At 41.5% G+C, this 26,764-nt stretch overlaps 1 protein-coding gene across 2 annotated transcripts in view; it reads left to right on the plus strand.

The window, feature by feature from the left end:
* Nucleotides 1-26,764, plus strand: part of LOC144781426 (inverted formin-2-like) — a 363,383-nt gene that overhangs the window by 159,934 nt on the left and 176,685 nt on the right. For both annotated transcript variants that reach the window (XM_078660278.1, XM_078660277.1), the window contains exon 3: nucleotides 19,646-19,761. In XM_078660278.1, the coding sequence (XP_078516404.1) occupies nucleotides 19,646-19,761 (116 nt within the window). The remainder of the gene's footprint in view (nucleotides 1-19,645; nucleotides 19,762-26,764) is intronic.

The raw sequence follows: 26,764 nt of genomic DNA on the forward strand, positions 1-26,764 counted from the left end.
TAGATCTGATGACCACTTTCATTGATTTTCGCAAAATTTGCAAATATAAAATAGTGCCAGGTGTTAAAACATGTAACGTGCCTAGCTCTGCCACCTGGCCGATGGCACATCTGTATTTTGATGTTCTGGCCTCTTCAACAATAAGCAAAATCACCTAAGGGCACAGTTTTTAGCCTCCACCTGTACATACTTCAAACAGCAAATAAGATAGTTGTGTTAATGTGTTCTACAGCTTGTTCAACGACCCCTAACTAATAATTAAAGTAAACAAAAGAAAGAAAGATCATGTTCAAAATGAATACATACAATTTTGTTTACAGTCCTATTTAGTATAACATCGGGGCCTTTTCAGACTGTAAAAACAGCAAATGGCTGGTGTTTTTGGGCCATATGTATCATAGTACCGTTTTGCGAATTCCAAATAGCGATTTTTAAGGAATCGCTATTTAGAATTCGCAAAACGGTATGTATGTACAAAATCGCTTTTTAATAGCGATTCCTTACCATTCCTAATTTGCGATTAGCAAATTGCTAATCGCAAATTACCCATTCATTTCTATGGGCCAGGAGGCCCAAAGGAATGAAGGGGCAATTTGCGATTAGCAATTTGCTAATCGCAAATTAGGAATATTTTCAAGGGGGCAGGGGTGTCTCAAGAACACCCTACTGCACCCCTGAAAACGACATGTGGGGGCATATGGCGCACATACATGCCCTAAGGGCATTTATGAGCATCATATGGCACCTTTGTAATTTAAATAAATTGCTTATTTACAAGAATTCGCAACTTACCACCAACTTGAAGTTGGTGGTAATCTGCGAATCCTTATGGGCATTTTTGCATAAATATTTCTTTGATACATTGCATTTAAGGAATCGCAGATTTTGCAATCGCAAAATTGCAATCGCAAAATAAGGAATGGCAAAATTTGCGATTCCTTATTTTGCTGAGAAAATGTTTCATACATACCATTTAGCTAATTAGCATTCGCAAAGGCCGAAATTCGCCGAATTTCGGCCTTTGCGAATGCTAATTAGCTTGATACATGTGGCCCTTTCTCTTGGAAATGTGCAACCCTACATGTGCCTCAAACGTCATAAGTAGCATGCTATGCTACATGGGGCCGAATACACACTGGCAAAAGTGGGAAACCAGGCCAGTTCAGGAGGTTCAATAAGCATTGATCCTGGAATATTGCTGTACAGTATGGGCCACAGGTACACTACGTTTTGCAGAAAGCACCTATTTCTAAACCAGGTGTGGCACAATCCTCACTATTGTTTTTCTAAATTTGAAATGCTTTAGTTAACCTAAAACTTTCATGGTATATGGAAGGACCGTTCAGTTTGGATTGGAACAAACGCTTGATGCAGTTTGCGGTATGTTTTCATGCAATTTGCCTAGAGATAGACATAACCAGTTTAGTATATAAAGGAGAGTGGCCGATACCTGATGTAGTATTGAGTGGTCATGTATGGCCATGTGCAGTAAGACCTTTGTGGTCCTAGACAGTCTTAGGCGGACACCTATAATTTATTTATTTTATTTTGAAAGTTTTATATAGCGCGGACAAGATCCTTGCAGATATCAGAGCGCTTTACAAAGAGAAGTACATGAGGGAGCATGGTTAAACAGATAAATCAATAGGTCCATGAGTACAAATTGGTGGCGACTAAGCCCAACATGAGTACAAAGTAGTACAACTAGGTGGTTACAAAGCTAAACATGTGAGTAATAGACAGTTAAATACAAATAATCAAAGGGTCAAACATGTAGTATAGCTCGGTGCAGAGTACTAACAGTGATCAAGATAGTAGTTCAGGTGTATTTAGCCATGAGGATAGCTTTTACTTCATTTTTAAAGAGTGTGGTGGACGAGATAAGCCTGGTTTATGTTAAAGTTATGTAATCAGTTGGTAAGTATTTGGGTGCGTCTGGGTGTGGTCAATAAAGTCTAGAACGCAGTATGTTCAGTTACCGGTTGCATGTCGAAAAATTTAAGACATGTATTGCAGAGCTCAGTGCGTGGCATAGTCATTTGCATGTTCCAGAGGTAGGGTGGATGCTACAACTGGTGAGTAGGGTGGGAATATGTGCCCTGAAGAAATGAGACTGCTCTCCGGGAGAAAACTACTTGTGTGAGCCATGTGTGGCCCAAGAAGCAAGCTATGGTTGGCTTATGTGGAGTCAAAGCACAGCTCTAGCTCAAACAAGTCCCTCGAAGAAGGTATGAGCTGACAGGGGAGCATAGTCAGAGAGCCTGTCCGAAGTCTGCTTGTAAGGCCATAGGATAGATATTGCACCACAGAGTAACTTAGAGCCATCATCAAAAAGAAGCAGAAACCCTCAAGGCAGATATAACCAGGTATGAAGAAACACTAAAAGCAGCGACAGCGAGGTGCAAGAAAGCCCTAGAGGCAGAGACAACCAGGTGCAATGAAATGCCAAAGGCAGGGGCAATCAGGTACCAGAAGTGAAAGGCTACTAACCAGTGGCAAAAAAAAGCGCTGTACAACCTCAAAATCCAGCAAGACGACTCGAGCACCAACACAGGGTTGTGATTACAAAGCCATTGGTTCCTTGCTACAGAAATGACTAAAAAGGCAGCTGGGGCACTCAGCACAACTTAAAAAGTATTCAAGATATTGAAGTTCTCCAATGGCCCCAGAGGGAGCTCCAAATACAGCACAGCTGCGTTCCTGAAACCACCACCGCCTTTTCATACCACCAAAAATCTGAATATTGGTGCCAGATGGACTGCATGGATCAAAATGTTCTATGACTTCATAGATGCTCTAGAAGAAATAGGTGACAAAAAGATCAAATACTTAAAGGAGCTTGCAGGTATTGGTGTGAAAAAAGTCATAAAAGAAAATATCACAAGCTGATGAAATATCATACAGTCAAATCAAGGAATCCTTGGAAGCCAAGTTCAATACAATGCCAAATGTCAGCTATGAAAGATACATTTTCAACTAGGCAAGACAGCAAGCTGGCGAAACAATGGATGAGTTTGTCGACTTAATACCCTCATCAAGCATTGCAAGTTCAATGAATTCAATGACGAAGAAGCCATGCGTCTCAGAGTCATTGATGGTTGCCTCTCCAATTAATTCACATGACACATCCTGAGAGAGACACTCAGTCTAGAAAAGGTGTTCATGGCTGGGAGAGCTGAAGTATGTGCAAATCGAAAGGTGGCTGATATAGAAGCTAGAACAACCCAAAATGAATTGGCGTTTATCATGAAAAGTAAGCAGAAATACAAAGTGGAGGCCCAGAAGATGTCTCTGAAGAAAAAGATATTGGGTTTCCGATGTGGATTCTCCTTTCCACACAAAGGTAAATGGCCCACCATTCGACAGATATCCAAGGGCTGTGGGAGAGAAAACAATTTCATAATGGTCTGCAAAGCAAAAGAGAAATTAAGTGCATCATGACGAGAAGTGAAAATGTGTGCCAGGAAGTTCCATCAGCATTCTAGCCATGCTCACAAGACTATACGGCAATATCAATTGAGGCAAGTAGAGACTAAATGAAGTTGATTATCATTAAAGTTATCTTCCAAAAGTTCTTGAGTGTCATCATTGAGCTACAGTGAAGAAGATGGGTATGCAATGGTGATGTCAACTGTAGAAATACATGCACATGTCGGACTGGCTGCTTGCACAGAACACAAACGATGAGAGAGCCCCACATGTAACAACCCGCATCATTTGGCCGATGCTCCAAGATCACGCTGAAGGCGAATGTCTACCCTACAACTTTCATTACAGACTGTGATGCATCAATCAACCTAATTCTGGCAGAAAAATACAACAAACTGTCTTCGGTATCACATTTAACGCCATCGAAAACAAAGATGTACACATGGGATGCTTCTATGCCATTGTAAAGTCAAGGGTCATTTGTAACTACCATAAAGCATAAGGAAATGACAGTACAAACACAAATTTATGTTCTCCAAGGTACTTCATCGAATGCATGTCTACTCTGTTTCAGCACTGCTGCTGACATGGGACTGATATCCATTATCTACAATCTCAGTGCACATCCTTTAATAGTGTCAGTTCCTGTAATTATTTCATGGCCAAGGGAAGCTTTAAGTAAATGAAGATTAGATCTCACATTGATGATGCTCAGTGACCCCTTCTGCTTGTTTTCATTTGCAGGAGGCTATTGAGAAAACTGAAAACATTATTAAAGCATGGCATTGAGCGCTCTACTGGTCCGACTCCGTGGGTGTCATCCATAGTGATAGTGTCAAAAAAGGACAGTGGAGGTGCAGTGTGCATTTGTTATGCACCAGACCAGCAAAGCAAGCGAGAGAGAAAGACATCCAGGTCCACACATAGCGGACATGATTACACAGCTGAATGGTGCCAAAGTCTTCTCCCATCTTGATTTGAGCAAATGATACCATCAGCTCGAGCTGGAAGAGAACTGTGGGTGCATTACTACTTTTTCAACTACTGTTGGTATGTTAAGATGCTTTTAACTACAGTGTTGATATATTAGTGTTTGGGGACTCACGAAAGGAACATGACAAAGCACTTACGCAAGTGTGTCATTTGCTCGCTTCACCAAACTCAAATTCTTTGGGCATATTTTATTCAAAGGGTGAATGAATCCTGACCCTGAAAAGGTACAAGCATAGTCATTCCCCTGTCTCCTGTAATATGTAACCATGCTGCGATGCTTCTTAGCAATGGCCAGCTATTGCTCCAGAAACATTCGTAATTTTGCCACAAATGAGTGCCCAATTACAAATGTTGACAGGGAAGAATGTTCCCTTCTAATGGTCCTTTGAATATGTTTGAAGTTTCAAGAAAAACAAACATGCAATTGAAAATACAACGAAAATGGCTTACTGTGATCCAAAGTTACATACTGAGATGGTTGTAGATGTAAGCCCGGTGGCGCTGGGTGCGATTCTTGCTTAACATAATGTACATCCAAATGCTCAAAGACACATTGTGGCCTACATCAGCAGAAGTCTATCTCTGACTGAGCGTGCCTTTATCAGCCAGAAAAAGAGAGCATAGCATGAAACCTTTTCATGTGTTTCTGTGCGGAAAGCATTTCACCCTTGTCACTGACCACTAGGCGTTGCTCACCATTTTCAGAAACCTGAAAGCGAAGATGCCCCCTCGCATTAGGAGGCAGGGGTTGAGATTGCTAGTGTATGATTACACTATTGCGCATAAGCCAGGGAAGGATGAAATCCCCGTAGATTACCTCATGAGTGACATTCCAGCATTACGATGCAATGTCTAAAGTGGCTGCAGCATGCATTAATTTCATAGTAAAATCCAGCACCCCACTAACTCTGTCCATTGAGCAGATCCTTGCTGCTACCAAGACCGATAGAGACATGCTCACACCCAGGATATAATTGCAAAGCAATCCTGGAGAAATCATACTTGTCCTCTCACAGATGACATTGAATATCAAAAATTCAACAATGTTCAGGAAAGACCTTTCTTTCACTCAAGAATGTATCATACTATTCCGGGATGGGATGTGCTGAGGAATGCTGACATGCTTGTTCTTTTGTTATGCGCTGAAAAATCTAATAAAAATAATTTATAAAAAAAAAAAAGAATGTATCATACTAAGAGGTTCAAGAATTGTCACACCTGAGAGCTTGAGATAAGTTACTGAACTGGCACACAAAGGAAACCAAGGCACTGTAGCTGCCTAGAAAGCCTTCGAAGATCGAGTGTGGTTACCTCGCCTTGACGAACGAGTCGAGCAGGAACTGAAAGCATGTCACCTGTATAACTGCTGGTCTCCCAAGACAGCACAGCATCTGCTAAACATGATTTAACTTCCTAAACCAGCATGAGAGAAATTGCAGTTGATTTCATTGGACCTTTAAACAATGGGCATCATCTCATGGTAGTTATTGATGAGTACTCACGCTTTCCCTTGATGGAAGATTTATCATAGACCACACATGACAAAGTCATTGAGGGGCTAGATGGTTTTTTTGCAGCATGGAGGGTTCTCTCCATCCTCAAATCTGACAATGGTCTGCCCTTCAAAAACAGAGTTTAAGGACGTTCTTAGTTATTTGAACATCAAGCATCAGAAAATCAGACATCTCTGGCCACAGGAAGATGGCATTGTTGAATGATTTATGGGCACTCTGAAGAAAGTGGATCAGCGTGCTGCACTTGAAGGGATCAGTGTGCTGCACTTGAAGGAATCGAACTCATCAGTTTTGTGTCCAGCCCTTTATGCCTATTGGTCATCTCCTCATTTCACAGAATGTAGTGTAGTTCCTATATTCCCAATAGGCTCTGCGCATTGGAATAATATAAACAGCAGTGTAGACGTAGGACTAAGGTCGAGTAGGTCTCTACTGACTATATTAGACTTAATTAGTTTTGCCAGCTAGCTCAGAGGTCACTAGAAACTTTCTCGAGTAAACAAGGAGGAGTTTAACTTCCCTGGATAGACAAGAAGGGATTAGCTTCTGACAACCATAAACATGACAACTCTGCTCCCTCAGAATAAGAGTGTATCTCTAGAGTCGTGTGAAAACAATAGACAGCTATTTCACTCAGTCAATCGTGCATACTTAGTTTCACCAGAGTGCAGAGAATAGAGAGACGGGCGTTTTCAATAAAAGGTGTTATTTATTGAGCAGTCTTCTTTCTCATGCAAGAGAAATGAATTGCCACAATTGCAATACTTAACATGAAGTAAAGTGTGTACAGTAAAAGGAGTATTATGAAATAATACTGTAAAAGCATTGATATGGTTTCTTAGCCATATGATACTTTAAAATGGATAAAAATATATACATACATAAATACATTGACTAACGTACTCAACTGGTGCTTCTAAATACGCCTACCCCGGTGTACCTGACCTAAGCCTAATACGTGGTAAGGAGTAAGTAAGTAGCAGTTTAAGTTAAGTTGGTTTTTGCCAAGGAATCTGAATCAAGAATTCTCTTTAAGGGTTTAGTCAGCTCCGTACCTGGGTAATAGAAAGCAGGAGGTGTGGTATCTCTCTCTCAGGACTCGATATCCCAGCAGCCCGCAAGGGTATCTGGAAACACCGGAGCTGGATTTTCTCGGCTGGAGAAAAAAACAGCGTCTCTTTCAGTGCGTCAAAAGGGAGGGGCGGCGTTCCGTGGGCTCTCGCATCAGCTGGGCTCTCGGGCAAGTAGATAGCCGCTCTGCTCCAAACCACCGTGTGTTTGCTTAAGGCAACGTTGGTATATTTATACCTGAAAGGTGCCGGGTTTGACGTAAGGTTGGACATAAGACGTCAATAAAGATGTCACTAAGAACTGGCCGTTCTTTCATTGTTCGCAGGAGTTCTAGGACAAATCAAAACAGAAGCATGGGGATTTCCCAGGTTGCTGGAGGTTTGCTTTGTTTAAAGAACGCGTTGTACTCTCTAGGAGTCTGGGGAAGTAGCCTTGCTTAATTTGGACTGCATGAGCTACGACTAAATATGGATAAGATTCTTATGCCTTTATAAGGATATTATTTATTATAACCACATAAGGGCATAAATCAGGAATATCAAATTAGGGTCCTGGATAGGAATACAACAAGAAGGTGAAAGCCTTGCCACCTTGCTGTTTGAGAGAGCCATTAGGACAAAGCTACCACAATGGACCACGTGCTGAGTACCAGACAGACAATGAGAAGATTCTTGTCACGGATGCTTCTCGCGAAAGAAAGATGAAGGTCGATGCTCTGGACACGGTTTTCGAAGGAGGAGACCGAGTCCTAGTCAAGCAAAAACGAAAATGCAAGCCTGACACTCGTTTGATGCTGAGCCATTGAGTCTTGACAGGTAAAGGACATATAGTGACCGCTCAAGTCCATTTCGAGAGACTCGCCCCATTTCAAACATCTGCCTTGATGTCCGTCGGCTCCAGACCTCACGAGTGAAACAAGTCCACCTGAAGAACCAAGTCAAACTGAGTCTACCAATACAATGCCAAATGACAGTGCAAGTCCTTCCCTGGTACGTCTTTATTTTGAAGATTGATGTGAGATCCTCGATGACTCATTAAGGAACTCTTATTTATATATTTCTTTTATTCCATCAATCTGACCGTGATCAAGACAGCGGACGCTGTCGAAATGCGTTGGTAGTTTTTGTTTTGATAACCCCTTGGATTGATGGAATAAAAGAAATTCCTTACACTATTTGGAGCTAACGAGTCCGTTTCTTTTGCGACTCCACATCTCCCCACGCGGAGAACCTTGTTTGAATTTGTCAGCAGTTGGGCTCAACTGCAGGAGTAACGCGGCCAAAGCAAGCAGCGCCTAACGGGAGAGGAAGGGAGCCATGCGGTAGATGTTATATATATATATATATATATATATATATATATATATATATATATATATATATATATTACCTACTGGCGGTCGCCAGTAGGTATATATAGTTAGGATTTTTTCTCTATGGGATTTTTGAAAATTCTATGTCTAATAACTTTGGCGTTTGTGGACGGAATTGGCTGAAATTTTCAGGAAAATGGCACATTTTGTTTCTGAGCAGCCCTTGAAAATTTGGGGGGGGGGTCGTCAAGGGGGGGCCGAGAAAAAAGGGGGGTCCCAAAACGTGTTTTTAACATTGAGTTTTCCATAGGGCGGTTGGCCTCACTTTTAGCCCGAACGGCTGAATGGATTTGCACGAAACTTGGCAAAATTGTAGGGACTGGTAGCCCGATGTGCCTTTTGTAGGTCTCAATATATGTGCTACAGTGGATTTTGAGAAATTAACGTTTAAAAAAAGATATATATCTGTAACAGCGGACCGGGCAGCGCTCCAGGACGCGTACTTTTCGCGCAACGGAGCTTTGTGAAGCGAAGCTGATTGGTTCTCCGGCGTCTGTCAACATTCCAAACAGTCCGTAGCGGCCGCCATCTTGTCTCTCGGTAGGATCGAGAGACAAGAGGAGGCGAAAGCGAAGGGGCAAATGACCATAAGGGGGAATAGTAGATCCTCGCTGACCCCCTAGGTTTGATGTGGAGGTTTTAAAAGGGCCCCGCGGGGCAAAAAAAAAAATAATAATAATAATCGAACAGCTGAATGGATTTGCACGAAACTTGGTAAAATATTAGGGACTGGTAGCCCGATGTGCCTTTGCTAGGTCTCAATATATGTGCTCCAGTGGATTTTGAGAAATTAACGTTCAAAAAAAGATATATATCTGTAACAGCGCTCCGCTTCGCGTAACGGAGGTTTGCGAAGCTGATTGGTCATTCTGTCACTGGGCTATAGTTGGGCTACATCTGGCTGATATTTGGGCTACATTTGTTTTTTTTCGTCTCTGGCGGCCATCTTTGGGCTACATTGGGCTACATTGGGCTTCATTGGGCTTCATTGGGCTACATTGGGCTACATTTGGGCTCCAACATATATATAGGCCAATGTAGCCCAATATATATTTTTCAAAGTTAATTTTCGTAAAAACCACTGGAGCATATATCTTGAGACATAGCAAAGGCACATCGGGCTACCAGTCCCTACAATTTTGCCAAGTTTCGTGGAAATCCATTCAGCCGTTCGAGCTAAAAGTGAGTCCAACCGCCCTATGGAAATGAAGGAAATGAATGGGTAATTTGTAATTAGCAAATAGCTCATCGCAAACTAGGAATGGTAAAGAATCGCTATTTATTCCTTAAAGTTCGCTATTTAGGAAATGCAAAAAACTTTGATGATACATATGGCGGTTCATCTCTAACAAGATAAGAAGCATAGGGATAGATTTATGATGACTGGCGCATCACCAGGGATGTGTTAGTCATTCTGTGCCGCTGTTCCGTCACCTATGGTGTGCTGCATTTACAATGCGGCGCATCATGGGGCAAAAACAGCACAGATGCGTGATGTATCTGTGCCGTAAAGGTGGCGCATTGCTGGAGTTGTATCGCAAGTGTGATGAAGCTCCAGCAAGGGTCGGGGGTGCCCCTGTCGCAGGGTTTCTGTTCTCACACAGAACTGTGGACAGAGGATTGGAACCTCGGCGAATTAGGGTGTCCCAAAACTCACCTTAGTAATCAAAAACCCCTTAGCAAGCTAGGTACAGTGTCACATTGGATATAACAAACTCTCAATGTTTAGACAATCCAGAATATGAACTTATAGTACCTCAGGATACGTGGAACTCATGAACAGTCGGTCGTTATATATTTCTTAGAAACCAGAACATGGAGTTAAGAAGAACACATGTGTATTTGAAATGTTTATTTACTAATGCCGTCTTCTCAGGCGTAGTATCTTAGATAATACAAGTACACATATTATCAGTAGCAAAATTACCAGCATAGTTACTAGTACATAAAAAGCGAATGGTGACAGTATGTTAACATGCTGTAAATGAATAAGAGTTAGCAACACTTATAAGCAGCCGCGGGCCGTGGAGGGAGTTACGGTGGGGCAGGGAGGCGGGGAGGGGGAGGGGCAGGGTGGAGAGGGCTCCACCCTGCTTCTCCCCCTCCCCGCCTCCCTGCCTCACCGTAACTCCCTCCACGGCCCGCGGCTGCTTATATCTCACCCTCCCTAATACACATATTATATTATTTGCTAAGAAGGTCTCTTTGTGTTGGTTTAGGGCGTGCCCATACTTTAGTGTCTTAGATTTGAAGGAATCACATCAGCATACACCAGCTCTCTCTTCATGTGAACCGCATCAAGTGTTGTGTATGTGTGTTCGGCAAAGCAATATAAAACCCGCCTCATGCCCAGAATTGGCAGAAGTTGCACTTATGTTATGAGGATGAAGTCGTGGAGATCAGACCTCATAACAATTCTGTATCGTGTTGTTCTTGAAACTTTAGCACTCGCTGTACAGATATAGTTTAACAAGCAAAGCAGATAGTAGAGCAATAACATATTATTCTCATGTAAACCACGATGAACTACTAGGTTGAAAGCTAAAGCAACAACTAAGTGTCGTGTGCAGAAGTTGCAAAAAAGGAAAAATGGCGTTTAAACCGGTAATGAGCCCATGCTAACTTAACACGGTGTAAAGATATCCAGGACCTAGATGACACCTCCCCATGATCCGGAAACGAACTGAATAAGATAATAGAAGTGCCATCTCATGAGAGCAGATTGCAAGTTTATATGTGGACGGTCCGCAAGGAAAGCATTAAAAACTAGGAAAATTTAATGCTAAAGAAAAATAAAACAGCCAAGTACTTTATCGAGTCTTAAGCCAATAGGCAAGGTAAATAATAAAAACTTGACAAATAAGTCAATGAATTGTCAATGAAATGCTAGTACTCAGCATATCAAACATGAAAAAGGTCTATGACATAACTGTGTATGCAAAATAAGCTGCAACAGCCTCCAATAGGAAGTCACCGTCTTCATCCGAAAACAGTTCAGCCATCCAATTTAAAAGCGGAAAAGAACATACGTGCTCTCCCAGCACCGGATCCTCTATCACCATCAGAGGACAGCTCGGTGGGTTTTCAAGAAAGCTCTGTTCCAAGAAAGACTGTGTTGCCGCCAGTAAATTCCAGGGACCAATTAGTCCTTGCATCAATGCCACAGCCATAATCCTTTCGCCAGGACAAACCAACTCGTGAGTAATGATAGGAGTCATCAGCTGATTAAAGTCGACGTCAGGAGAAACCGGTCCGCAGAGACACAAATTAATGGCCCAATCGAAATCACAGGTCAGGCAGTGAAATACAGGCTGGACACAGGTGAAGTAGGAGAATCGAAAAGATAATCCATATGCCGTGCTTAATATCGCCAACGGCATTGTGCCATAATATTCTAGCATGCGATTGCGGAACAGTGTCAGCAGCTGCAGGGCGGGAGGTTGCATAGGAGGGACATCCATATTTAAAAATGTAAAAAAGCACAAGAGCGTCCGCTGGTAATGCAAGTAAAAATGGCAATCCACGAAGCAGAGTGGAAAAAATAGAATGAAAGAAAGCAGGGATGACTCCAAAGATTTTCTCAAATGAAGTCACGAGACCACTGGTAACAACTTTAAAAAAGTGCGCCAGGCCCTTTGTGGAGGACGCGTTAGAGATAGTCCGAACCATCTTGCTGAAATTGAAAGGCAAATCTGAATTGAAAAGGGTCTGCACCTCTGTACGGGTGTTCGCTATGTGAAGCACGAAAGTTTCACGGGCCGAACTCAAGGCCACCTCTCTCTGAGACAAAAGAGCTCTTATTCTTGCCATGCCGTTGAAATCTGCTCCCAAGGTTGGTATTTGTGGCGAGATTGAAAACTCCCTATGTTCATGTGTGGGAGGAAATAGAACATTTCTGCAGCAAATAACCCGTTCACTTACTGTTACGATAAAAGGAATACTTTTAATTAACCCAGAACAATCTTCATTATTGAGCATCAAATAACTACCATTTTCCAACAACTTGAACGTGGGGATGATAGCAGGAACTGGCGTGCCTTGCAACACGCAAGCCATATTTGGTCGGTGTTTGTTGCATGAACCGTGTAACTGTATGTGCCTACACATTAGTGAATGATCTGGCGTCTCAGTGCATTCCTCTCCATTCAGATAAACTTCTTGATCATCTTTGAAACATCTGTATGTGTATGGAAGCGACCAGACCTCATGAAGAAAAGCACTACCTAAAGGTTCATAACGACCTATTGGTATATATTTCATACAATTTGAAAACTTATATAAAGCAAAAGGCAGCGTTATTAACCCGTGGATAAGGCACGTTGCCAAAAAACCCGCAATCCTCTGCTGATGATGTCACTGAGCATGTCATGAATGATGTAATATGTGACATCATCAGCAGTGGATTACGGGTAATAGTATCTCTAGTTTACTCCCCTATAGCTGTCTTTCTTTTAACATAAGTGTCTGTTTCCTTCCCTTATACTTACTGTTTTTGGTTCGCTTCCGGTTCGCGTACCGGCGAGCGAACTGGGAAGCGAACTAAGAGAAATAGAGGTTGGCACAGTTCCAAATATTGTACCAATTTTTTAATAACGGGGAGGTAGTTCTGAAAAGAACTTTTTTTTAATTGTTTTTGTTGTTTTATATTTTTTTTATTATTTTTCGGAACATTTTTTTACTTTTTTTGAATTTTTCTGAACAGTTTTATATTTTTTTGGGTTTTTCTTGGAGGGGGCAATGAAAACGATTCATTGTAAAGGGCTCAGCAGGAGCAACAAAACAAAAAAAAAGTATTTATTATTTTGGGCGTTTCGTACAAACTTGCATATGATAGTCAATAGCTCTGTTGATCAGAGTAATGCTTCTTTCTCCGTAGCAAATGAATCCATCGCAATATACGCAGGTGTGTTTTACTTCACCAAATCTCATTTGTATATTTGGCACCATCTCCCTGCCCTCTGGTCCCGTTACTTCCGGTACAACAGATCTTCTGGCCATAATAGGGAGATTATCTAGGTCGTTCCGAAACTGTGCAGCACTGTAGTTGTTAGGATGCCACCTAGTCATATGGCGATGCATTGTGTAGTTTCCGAAACTGTATTTTTTCTCGGTTCCTCTGGACAGTCTATCTTGACATATAAGGCAAGTTACGTATCTTGCATTTACTTTTTTCTGACCTTTGGGAATTTTAAAAAATTGCCAAATGAAGTTTTCTTTCCGGTGAGACGTCCTGGGCTCCTCAGGCAAAAACTGCCTCTCTTCGTGCTCGTCGTTCTGTTCCTCTTCTTCCTCTTCTTGTTGAATTATAACTTGAGCAGGTGGTCCACTCTTCCTTGGATGTGGTGGAGGTGGTGGGGAAGCACCAGCTGAAGCTACTAAAGAAGCCATTGCTCAGTGATCACAAAGGGTCTTTCTCTCACAATGATGAAAGTCAGAGTGAGGAAAGAAGGAGGGATTTTCATCATTTGGGAAAAACAAGAGTTCTCAACCAATGAAAAGTGTTCATTTTAGATTATATGACCTAGTCTTACATCATTAGGAAACCAAAAGTGAAATGAACCAATGAAAAGTGTTATTACCAAGTCACATGACCTGCTGTGTTTACGTTAAGCGCTTTGCAGGGCCTCCCGGTTTGCTTCCAGAAACCTGCGCTTTGCGACTCGCTTCGCGTACCAGTTCGCTAACGTAGCACGTCATATGACGTATCACGCGACAACGCGAAACGTCATGCGGACGGGAGGCGTCACGATGTTGTTTTCTAACGCGGCAGTTGCGGTAAAGAAACGTTTACCGGCTCGCGGTCTATTTCGCGGCATCAAGGTCAGCTAACGGGAAGCTTCCCGATTCGCGAAGCGGGAACGAAGAAAAAAAAATATTAAAAAAAAAAATTATTCATAAACATATAAAATATATTTTTGGATTTAAAGAAGAATACATTTTACAGCTACAGATATTAGCTGTTAAAAAACCAATGAAATTCACTGAAAAAACCATAGGTTATAGACCATATATAGTTAGGAATTAGCATTTACAAAACCTTGAAAATTCACTGAAAAAACCATAGGTTATAGACCATATATAGTTAGGAATTAGCATTTACAAAACCTTATTTTACTCACACAAAACCATTGAAATTCCATATATAGTTAGTTGCACTAACTATATATCGCGCACCCGCAATCCACTGCTGATGATGTCACATATTACATCATTCATGACATGGTCAGTGACATCACTGATGACATCACTGATGACATCTCAAATGACATCACTGATGACATCACTGATGACATCTCAAATGACATCACTGATGACATCATGACACACCAATACCAGTTATTACATACGCACTCACTGATTCCTACGTCTACACACACATTCACTCATTCACCCATACAATCACTCATACATACAGTCACTCATTATTACAACACTATCATATGCACTCATACACCTATGCAGACACTCACACACTGCCACTCATCCATGGAGTTACTCACACACCTAGTCAGTCCTGTAAAGAATCAATCACACTTCCATTTCCTCATCTATACAGTTAAACACAGAACACCATACTTCAGTGACATCACTGATGACATCACTGATGACACCTCAAATGACATCACTGATGACATCTCAAATGACATCACTGATGACATCATGACACACCAATACCAGTTACTACATACGCACTCACTGATTCCTACGTCTACACACACATTCACTCATTCACCCATACAATCACTCATACATACAGTCACTCATTATTACAACACTATCATATGCACTCATACACCTAGTCAGTCCTGTGAAGAATCAATCACACTTCGATTTCCTCATCTATACAGTTAAACACAGAACACCATACTTTTTCACACATATACTAACACATACTTACTCTCTTATACAATCACTGATACAAGTACACATTGATATGCACAGAGTCACACACCTCCCAGCCAGCCACACACACACTCAGTCTTCCATACATCCACTCATTCTTCAATATGTAAAACATATTTAAACTTTACAAAAACACACAGACACTAGATGATGTCATTTGAGATGTCATCAGTGATGTCATCAGTGATGTCACTGACCATGTCATGAATGATGTAATATGTGACATCATCAGCAGTGGATTGCGGGTGCGCGATATATAGTTAGTGCAACTAACTATATATGGAATTTCAATGGTTTTGTGTGAGTAAAATAAGGTTTTGTAAATGCTAATTCCTAACTATATATGGTCTATAACCTATGGTTTTTTCAGTGAATTTTCAAGGTTTTGTAAATGCTAATTCCTAACTATATATGGTCTATAACCTATGGTTTTTTCAGTGAATATATATATATATATATATCCACTACACACAGGAAACCCTTTCGAAGTGGAGCCACATCTCCATTTATACATTTTTCGTATTTTTATCTAACAAAGGGTGAGATGTGAGATGTAGTGTTGTGTGATCATGTCCAGTAGGACCCTTGTGGTCCTAGGCGGACTCCTTACAAAGGTATGTAAACAGTTGGGGGGTATTTGGGTGTGTCTGGGTGTGGTCAATAAAGTCTATGATACAGAGCATTCAGTTAACAGTTGCATGTCAAAGAATAAAGATGTGTATTACAGCGTTTCGTGTGTGGCATAGTAATTTGCCTGCTTCATAGATGGGGTGGATGCTACACCTATCTCAAGTAATTGGGTTTACTAGCAAACTCTTGCCAATTGGGTTATGGTTATTTGCTCTGAACATTCCTGGGTGTTGATCCAATATCGGGTAGCTACCCTCGATTTTTTAAACACTTAAAAATCTAAATTTATGGAGAGGACATGCTTCTTTTTGAGACATACTACCACCCTTCCTCTGACCCTTCTCACACAGGGATTTTTGATTATTTTAGAACTTAGTATAAGAGATTTTCTCACTGAATGTACATTTTTTTCCCTGGGGGTACTAAGAATTTCCCTCTTCATTAAAATCTAGATGACTTAAAATATCTGGGTATAATACATGGAAGCCTGCAATCCCTGCATTAGAGCCTGTCTGTGATGTTCTTATTACGTTCTAGTTATGACGTTCCTAGTCACCTGTAATAACGAACTGACATCGCTGCTGTAATGTGATGTTTTTATTACAGTTGAGTTCACAAGTCATAGTGTCTGCTGCCAGAGCTAGCAGCCAAAGTTAAAGGTAGGTCATTGAGCACAATTGCAACTGCAGTTTAAACCAAAGCAGAAAAACGAAAACTGCCTTTTCGTTCTTCGGATCTGTTTTTCTAAATTAACAGTGATCAGCAGAAAGGTGCAATTTAAAGCAACATGCACACTATAGGTCAATGCAGGAATGTGCATGTTTTTACATGTTCTACGCCGCCTTATGCTTTTTTTTTTTTAGAGTTTTATATAGCGCGAACTTGAACCGAACCGAATCAGTTATCAGAGCGCTTTACATAGCACCAGCTACGTTACATGACGACACACTTTCATTTTTTAGGCACGGGGAGATTAAGTGATTTGCCCAGAATCACAGGGGGTTTTTGGCGTCGTTACCGAGACTCGAACCAAGTTCCCCAGGTCCGAGGTGGAGCGCCTTAGCCGTTAGGCCAACCCCTCTCCCCTCTCACTTTGTAAATCTGACTTGCATTAAACTGATTCCAATAGATTGACTGCTTTTTAATATCCAGGGAATAAAAGAGTATGTATAAACGTGGCTCCCTCTGCGAAAGGTGAGTGTCAACAGCAGGTCGAATTGTGGCGATTTGTTCAGCTCACCAATGTTGGAATATGTTTTCCAAGTGCATTATCTATTGATACAGAAGCAAATTGATATTTCACTTCTGATCTTGTTTAAATAGTCACTCAGTTGTGCTATGCATGGTCCTTTTATTATCTTACTTCTGGGATGACTGGCTGCTTTCTATCTCCTCCTCTATCTTGGTTAGTACCGAGCCCATAAATGTACCCCAAACCACTGAGTACTCTGTCCAAGTCCTGTAGTCTGTAGACCGTTCTTTCCTAGAACACTGTCCTTATAAATTCGCTCCTGAGCCGAACCCGCCAATAATTTTCAGCAGCTGAGCCGTACCTGCCAATAATTTTCAGCTGCTAAGCCGAACCTGCCATTAATTTTCAGCAGCTGAGCTGAACCCGCCAATAATTTTCAGCCTATAAACCGAACCCGCCAATAATTTTCAGCAGCTCAATAATCCTACTTCTCCAGGGTCAGACTCGGACAAACAAATAGGCCCTGGCACCACAATAAAAGTTGCACTCATTACTGAACCAGATAGCTTAAAAAGTTGTCGACTTTTGCAAATCAGGTACATTTTGAATTTGTAAGGAAAAGCTGTATGTGTTTTTTTGAAGCCCTGTGAGACTGCATGCATTTGTGTATGCTGCAGAAAATGTTTGTGTTCATTTCTTGGAAATCAACAGTAAGAATCAGCCTACATGGCCATGAAACAGAACCAGAAACTATTTAAAAAGCAAGCCCACGCGCTGACCTGTCAGACCAGCACATCGGGCACTGCCAGGTTGCCCTATAGGCCAGTCCGACCCTGTACTTCTCCAACTCTCTAGACTATCCATCTATTTAGTCTGCTTACGCTTTGCACAAAAATGTTGCCTTGTTTTCTTCCATTGCTGTGTTTGTTCTTATGCAGTAGCCTGCATTTGCCCTTGATGCACTTATAATAACAAGTACTCACTTGCACAGGCCCACCGTGCATAGTTTATTGACTATCCAATACCAGCTTTGCAATCTTAACTAACTTCTTTCATTGTAACTTCTCGACATAACCTCTCATCAATTGTACTCAAAATGTATATTTATTAATATTTACGTTTTACTTTTACATTTTATGAACGTATATTACCCCATAAATCCCCAATAGTATAATCCACCGAGTCAGTAAGTCCTGCTTTACTTATACCTTCACCAATTTAAATTCCTATCTTCCGGAGGCAAGACTTTCTTGTCTACTTCTGCTATGGGGGTGGTTCACACCTCTCAAAAGTTGATTTCACTGCCTAAATATAAGCAAAACGATTCAGTCAAAAATCCTATCTTCCAAATATTTTTACTTTTTTGAACCTTTGCCTCTGTTTAGTCACCAGTCTGCCATCCAGACCTCAAGCACGTGTTCTGCTATTCAATGACTTCCCTGAATTTGTTTTTTTTGGGCGGTTGGGGTGGTGGAAGGAGGGGAACCTGAGCCGCACAGCTAATCATCCAGTATTGATATGTTATCGATAATGTAACTAAAACAGCATAAATTGCTTCTAGAAATAAAGTTTCCCCTGTCTACTTTCCTAAGTGTCATTTTGTTTCCTTTTTTGTGTGAATTTAAATACTTATCACAGAAGTCCATGGCCTGTTTTCCACCGTATAGTGTGCGATGGTGAGCTCTCGCAGCATGACGATCGCACTATTGTCTAAAACAAAAGTATATAATTTGACTCCTATCTGTGTTTTGAGCCTGTGTGTGACTTTACAACACCCCCAATACATAGTCCTGCGTTTCCTCCCTTTTATAGTAAGTAGACATTGAATAGAAGTGGCCACAGTATAATTTCCCAACTTCCTTCTTCCTATTCGGTGTAGCTATAGTACAGCCACAATTATTTTCTAGCAAAACCAACCTACTTGGGATAAAAAATTACATAACAATCATAACGACCGACAAGAAACCTACCAAATCAACCTTATGCTCCTCACCCAACAGCTACTTGCGCCAAGGTGGTCCATAGCATTGGCCATGTAAATTTGACTGAATTTAATGGCTTACCTATCGATTCGAGGTGTCCAGATTTTTAATTATAAATTCATAGTATAAGAAAAGCTGCAATTCGAAGTTATGTTTCAGTGGTGATTTACTCTACTCCATTCCTTCACCCTCCTTTGGTGTCGTTTCCCCAGCTGTACAAAAAAATGATTCTACACCAATTAACCATTTCACCCACCCACTCCCAATTTTCCCCATGGCTCTTAATTTATTCCAAATTCCTGCTCAGACATGTCTGTAGTACAAGCTTTTTTTTACGTACTTGAACGGTATTGGGATTAGGCACGGCCTATTGTTAAAAACACGCAGACGCCTTCATAAGATATTTTATGAGCGTTCCGTTTTTTCCATTATATAAGAAGTCAGTAAATGTCATCCCTTTGGACTTTCTCAATCTTGGTACTTCAATTAGACAATCAGTACGATGTTCTTTAATTTATAAACATGTTTTAAACATATTTATGCTTTGTGTTTTTTGCAGCTTTGGATACATCAAATGTTATGGTGAAAAAGCAGGTGTTTGAGCTGCTGGCTGCCCTGTGTATGTATTCGTCGCATGGGCACACATTGGCTCTGGATGCCCTGGATCATTACAAGGTGGGTGCAACTCGGATCTGAAGCATCTTTTAGCAATAAGGGAGGCACTGATGTAGTTCGATATAGTAGCTTTTAAATTAGGAAGAAACTATGGTATGTGTTTTTTTCAGAAGCATAAAACTGGTTGTTCAAAGCTAAACAGCTAATATAGAGTTGGGGTGGGCAGCTTGCTGTTATCATTATTATAATATTACCACACAGTTGTTCCACATTTGTTTGAGTTTCCTCTGGGCTTTTTCTGATGGATGGCATTTGCTTCATGTTTATGGTGGGTGTGGTACTACCTCATCTATCTAAATTCCTTGAAATGTGAGTAATCGGGTTTCCTCATTCTGCCTGGGAAGAACCGCTTTCCCTCAAAAGCACAGTATCAATGGACTCCCGAAGAGCCTCTCTGTAGTTAAAGAAAAAATAACTCCTCATTCAGGAAACGAATGTGTTCACTTAACGTGAACTAAGCCTAATAAGATATGGCTGTCATAGTGGACATTATGGACATTCCTTCCGGTAATAATGTCCTAGAAACAGCGGAGCACGTGGTCATTGCATTATTTCCATCGGAATCACTGAGCTGAAAACTGGTACAGAAAGTTCTGGTGCCTATTTTACACTGAACACATTCTTTAAGTAAAAACGTTGATCATTGAAGTGTTAAATTTACAGGTGGATATACCATTTGGAAACCAGAGGGCAAGAGCAGTGCTTAATTTGTAAATGAATAAGTTCCAGGGACCTCGTCACGAGGCCACTGCAGTGTGCGACACTCATCGTCCTGCCAATGACAGAAACAATACATCTAATAACCATCACACGCCTACAAGTGTGACACTTCAGACTATTCAAGGCCCTCAAAGCTACGAGTGGCGTGGACGGCACTGCAGAAGGTATTAGTCATTTTAAAATTGATGAATAAAACTGTTGTAGTACTCCTCTTTGTATTCGACCACATCGCCACCTTGTGGCAAGTTGTCGTAAGTGTTGTTGTTGACAAATGCCGGTACCCAGCACGGGAAACTACTGGCTCTAAATAAGCACTGGGCAAGAGGGACCTGGTTAGTAAATGTCATACAACTGTAATGCCTGGAAGAAACTCACCAGTACCACCTAAACCAATATACTTGCAGTGAAATATAGACCACGGTTTTATCAATATGTAAGTTCATGGCAGTATGTATTGTTTTTTTTCTTTTTTTTTAAATCTTTATTTGCATTTTAAATTTTTGCAGAATTACAGGATAACAGCAAGTATATTTGTAATGAACGATAGTAAATTACATTATATATGACAAAATGGAAATAAGAAAAGGAGAAATTCATTTTCATTGTCGAAGCATTTCTACTGAGTCGCATATGAATAAAAACGTCAATACCCAAAGATATAAAAAACAATCAGTAAAGTAATCGATTAAAAATAAAAAAAATAAAAACATGTATACATGATCCATAAATAGCAGCATACTAGCAACATAAAAACATTGTCCACAAAATATTTCTTAAAAGAAACACATAAAATGTAATCTACTAAAAATCCAGGCTCAGATCAAGAAATGAGTAAAACATTGATAATGTGTCCACTTGAATGCAGAAATAAAAACAATGACTGTATGGTGGTCCTCCAAATGGCCATTGCAAATCTATGCAATGGCAGCACAGCATTCAAGACTGTACCCTTCTCTGCCTACATCTCCACATACACAACAGGAAGCGAGAGACAGCAAATACAGGAGGAGATGCTGTGTTCAAAAATCCTTGAAGCTGACCTGTAATCTCTAATCCCCATAGTGGGCATTGGGGGGGCTATGCAGGCGAGCACACATGGATGTGCTATACGCACCTTCCATGCCCTTGGCGTACAAAGCGTTAATCCCACCAATGATGGAGAAGCAGGTGCAGGCGTTAGCCCGGGCACATAACGTTCAGACGGGGAAGGATCTCTATCCCGGGGATACATTCCTCTCATTACAGCAAATATGTGGATCCATTGCCCCTACTGCGGCAGACATGCTACTTACTACCAACGACTGCCAACCTGTAGAGGGAAATTAAAAACCTTTCCAGCACCCCAACCACAGTTGGAAGCACTAGAAAACATCCTCACTGTAGAAACGAGTCTCAGGCTGGTCACACAGCTCTACTCAGTCACGCAGAGGGAACACCCAATTACGGCAGCACAGACTGATGACGCATGGGAGAGCAATTTGGGCGAGGCCCTAATGGAAAAACAGTGGACTTTCAGCTGTAGACTGCTGAAGCAGCTAACCCCAAACTATCGGCTCAGGTTAATTCACCTTAAGTATATACACCGCTTCGACAGAACCCCAATGCAATTACAACAGATGGAGTTGCGCCCAGATGACAGCTGTTGGAAATGCGGAGCAACATTCATAAACTAGCCGTGGCTGTGTAGGCTGATCGCAAACTTTTGAACTAAAATAATGCACTACATAGGCAACATAACAGGTAGGACCCTATCATGCACTCCCCTGATAGCATTGCTGGGGGTTGTCCCTCATATACCGCTGAAGGCGAGGAAGCTGACAGCTATTCTACTATTAATGGCAAAACAACAGGTGGCGAAGTATTGGGGGGCCGCACACTCCCCGACTATGAAATAATGTGTGAGAGAGATAACCTAATGCAAAACCCAGCTGGCGGAATACTGGGAGCTAATGCTGTTGCGCTCCCGGCCCAGGGACATATGGGAACCATTTGTGAGCTGGTTAGGGACTGTAGATCCTGCAGACATTTAAGTGAGTCTACAGTACTGTACAGGGCACAAGTCCTAAAAAAGGAAGTGGGGGGACGCTGTCACCGGAAGTGACGTCACGACAGGAAGTGACGTCATGAAAGGTGGCTTGCACCATCAGGCTCATTGCCTCCCCTTGCTCACCCTTTAGATGCGATTGCATCTGAGAAGACAGCGTGTGAGCAGCATGCTGAGTGAGCTCTGATTTCGTCCCTGAGAGGCCAAAGAGTGAAGTCCAACTGTTTGGCAGGGGCGACGGCATCCACCTGGTAAAATAAGTGGGGGGATGCCATCCACCCGTGTGGTACCCCGACTCGAGCCCTGGTACTGTAAGGCCATGCACTGCGTGCGGCCCTGGGGGGATGGGATGGTGTGTGGGATGTGGTCTGCGTGTATAAGCTACATGTGTCAAGTATCGTTTATACCTTATATCTGGCTTTGTTACTGGATTGAATTTGTAAAGTGCTGTTGCACTTGTTTACACCCAACGGAAATAAGATTGGACTTACCAGAAAACGCTCACGATGAGCCACATGGATTGATGCCCTCACACTGATATTCAACGGCCTGCACTGTATCACATTACTATGTATGCAATGCCACTGCTATATATTGTTTTTCTGTTTCCTTTGTTTGAAAATACAAATAAAAATAATAATTTACTCACATCTACGCCTGAATTTTGTCTATTCTGATTCTGTACATTATAATCATGTGCGATTTCTCTTATCCATTCATCCAATTCTTCTGGCAATGGACCTAATGATTTCTGAATACTTTCACTCACTCCACTTCTTGACCCTAATGTAGTCGTTAATTTTTCCTCAACCTGTATTAGTCTTTTTGGATCTATATTTATACCTTGCCTTGGAGTATCAATAATTACTTCTGAAACATTAATAAACTGTCCCGAATCTCCTGATTTTATATTTACATTTATTCTAGAGTTCCCAATTATTCCTTGATTATTGTCACTCATTTTCCGATATACTACAGGATCTCCATTCATACTTCTGTCAGGTAGTGTTAATGTATGCACTTGAAAAATGCCTTGTCCATCATTATATAATGGAACTATCGGACCAATAGTTACTGGAACAGACAAAACTTCTGGATTCTAATTCATTTGTGTTATTTTCTGCACTAGATTTTCGCTCTCTAAATTCTGATTTGACTTGTATTTACAGAATTTCTCTCTTGCGGAGCTTCTATCTGAATCAATGGGGCAGTCGTTAAGGAATTTGTCTCTATCCTATTCTGCTGTTCATGATATGGAGGAGGTCTATTCATGAGTAATTCATTTACAAAATGTATCATCTATGTCATCATTCCCTTCCATCAAATCTATAAAGTGGTCACTAAAGATTACAGACCACTTATTAGAAGGAACTAAGTCTGGGTCTCCAATGGACTCGTGCCCCTGAAAGGCCTAAAATGTGCAAAAGGTGCCATTTTACCGCTTCTTACCACTGTCCTTAATTCCACTATCTCAAAGGGGCAATATCCCTTGGCTTGGAAGGTGGCAGTAGTTAGCCCACTCTTAAAGAAGCCCTCTTTGGACCCGATGGACATGTACAATTATCGACCCATCTCCCTCCTGCCGGTTCCAGCAAAGATCTTAGAATCTCATCTGAATTTCCATCTGAGTTCTTACCTGAGGGACCATCAAATTCTTGATGGTTCTCAACACAGGTTCAGAAGCAGTCATAGCACTGAAACAGCGCTCACCGCGGTGCTTGATAACATCCGTACACAGGTGGACGCAGGTCATACCACCTTGCTAATCTTACTCTACCTCACCACAGCTTTTGATACCCTTTCCCCCACTGAGACTTGTGGAACGGCTCAGGGAGATAGATGTTGGGGGCTCGGCTCTAGGACTTCTCGCCTCCTTCATTAGTGAGAGGACCCAAACAGTGAAATTGGGCAATTTCTACACTGATCCAACTCCCCTTTTATGCGGTGTGCCTCAGGGCTCTTCCTTGAGCCCCACATTGTGTAATATCTGTGTTACCCCCCTAGCAAAGGTGGTAAAATCTTTTGGTCTGGAGGTGTTGTCATATGCGGACGACACGCAGATCATGGTGTCCATCACTCATAACATCAGTGACGCTGCTTGCAGTTTAAAAAACTGTGTGCAAGCAGTGTCGTCTTGGATGGTTCAAAACTATCTTAAGTTGAATGGCGAGAAGACAGAGGTACTTATTTTTCGGGACAAGGCGACCATCTGGTCCGGGGAGTGGTGGCCTGAATCTTTAGGCACTTGCCCATGCCCTGTCTCCCATGGAAAAAATCTGGGAGTCCTGCTGTACAATCCTTTGCCCCTGAATTTACAGATTAGTAGGACGGTGGCTACCTGTTTCGGGCTAATAAGGCTCATAAGGAAGATCTCGCTGTTTTGCTCGCTCGCGGCACGCAAACAAGTTGTTGTTGCTTTAATACTGTCCAGATTGGATTATTGTAATGCCCTCTATCTGGGCATTAATAAGTGACAGCTGCGGTACCTGCCACTGGTGCAAAATGCTGCTGCCAGTCTGGTGATTGATTTGCCCCAACTCATTCAGTCTCGGCCTCTCTTCTTTCTCTGCAATGGCTCCCGATTGATCGTAGGATTATGTTCAAAACCCTTTGCCTCACTCATAATGCTTATTATGGCCTGGGTCCTGATGGCATTAACCCCCCCGCCATGATGAGCTCAGGTCTTCATGAGCACAGCGCCGCAGTGCCTCATGACGAGCTCAGCTCGTCATGAGCACGGAAAGTGTGAAAGCACTATTTCATCACTATGTCCCTACCAGGCATCTAGGTCAGCAAGTAAGCCTCTTCTTACAGTTCCTAGGTTTAAAAGGATGAGATGGGGCGGGAGATCCTTTTCAATCGCTGCTGCTACATTGTGGAACTCTCTTCCTGATGAAATTGGTGGACAACGTTCATACACTCTTTTTCAAAAGGTGTTAAAGATGTGACTGTTCCCTTAGATGCTGGTCTAAGTGTGCTTTTTCTGCCTGCATGTTGTTCTGCTGCTAGCGTCTTGACGCCCTTGGGCAAAGTTAGCGCTCTATAAATTCTATATTCATTCATTCATTCATAATATTAGATTTTTGTTCTTCAGACTTATTTCCTTTCTCTTTAAATTTTTCTCCTTCTTTAGACTCTGCTACTATTACTGGAAACATTCTCACTCCTCCTGCTACATCTCTAATCCACATTTTCATTTGAACATCCCATTTTGCTTCAGAATATCTACTCGCAGTATTTCTATATCTATTCTGACTCCTATCTCTTTCTCTTTTGTATGTTTCATGTTTCCATTATTCAAGAGCTTCATACTACATAGGTCTGGGACTAGGTCTTACATCATTCATCTGTCTCCTCAAATTCTCTAGAATTCTAGTATTGAAAGTACCATTCTCTGGAAATGCTAAAACACCATCTTGCTCAGTGTATTCATCCAATTTTCTAACCAAGCGGACGTATGATAACCCCACTGAAATGTCACAAAGGAAGCAGGGGTTCCTTCGGGGGTATGGGAATTCCTTCTCTAATAGGTATAGGCTCATCCTTATGAGAAAAATGTCTTCAACAATTTTAGTATCTTCATGTTGATTCTATACTAGTCTATATAAGTAATCCTCCAACTATTCTTTTTCCGTGTTATGATTTCTCCTATGAACCAGACTCTAGTTCACTTGTCGAATCCCAGCGCGGTTCATAAAAATTCAACGAATACTAATGCAGTACTTTCTATGACAATTTCACTTCCACCGTTCAATACCAGTGCAGCACTTCTTTTGATACAGTGTAACTCTTACAACTGACCCTCCCTTTACAAAATCAGCGTTAACGTTTTCAAAGTCTTAGACAAAATTAACTACATATAAACCAGCTTGTCTGCTCCACTAAAAGATATACAACTATTGCTCAGCACTGCATCAACAGCAGACAATGCAATTCCACTCAGTGTATGCCACACTAAGTCTGAGGCTTATCCCTGGATCGTAGGCCTACGACGGACCTGCTACTTCACGTTCTTAAGGTCAACGATGGACCACAACATATAGCATAAAGGTATGTAATCAATAATCGTCTATCCCTATAAATTCCGTCTTACTCATTACTCAGTATGATTAGTCTAAACTAACCATCTGATGCAATACCAAAAACTGATGCAGTGGATATGGGGTAAATGTTTATACTGCATAAGTCATAACACTATTTCTATATCATAAGTTTCTTTATGGTCAGCAGTTCAGGCCC

The sequence above is a fragment of the Lissotriton helveticus genome, chromosome 9 (assembly GCF_964261635.1).
Source record: "Lissotriton helveticus chromosome 9, aLisHel1.1, whole genome shotgun sequence".
In the NCBI taxonomy this organism is placed as follows: domain Eukaryota; kingdom Metazoa; phylum Chordata; class Amphibia; order Caudata; family Salamandridae; genus Lissotriton; species Lissotriton helveticus.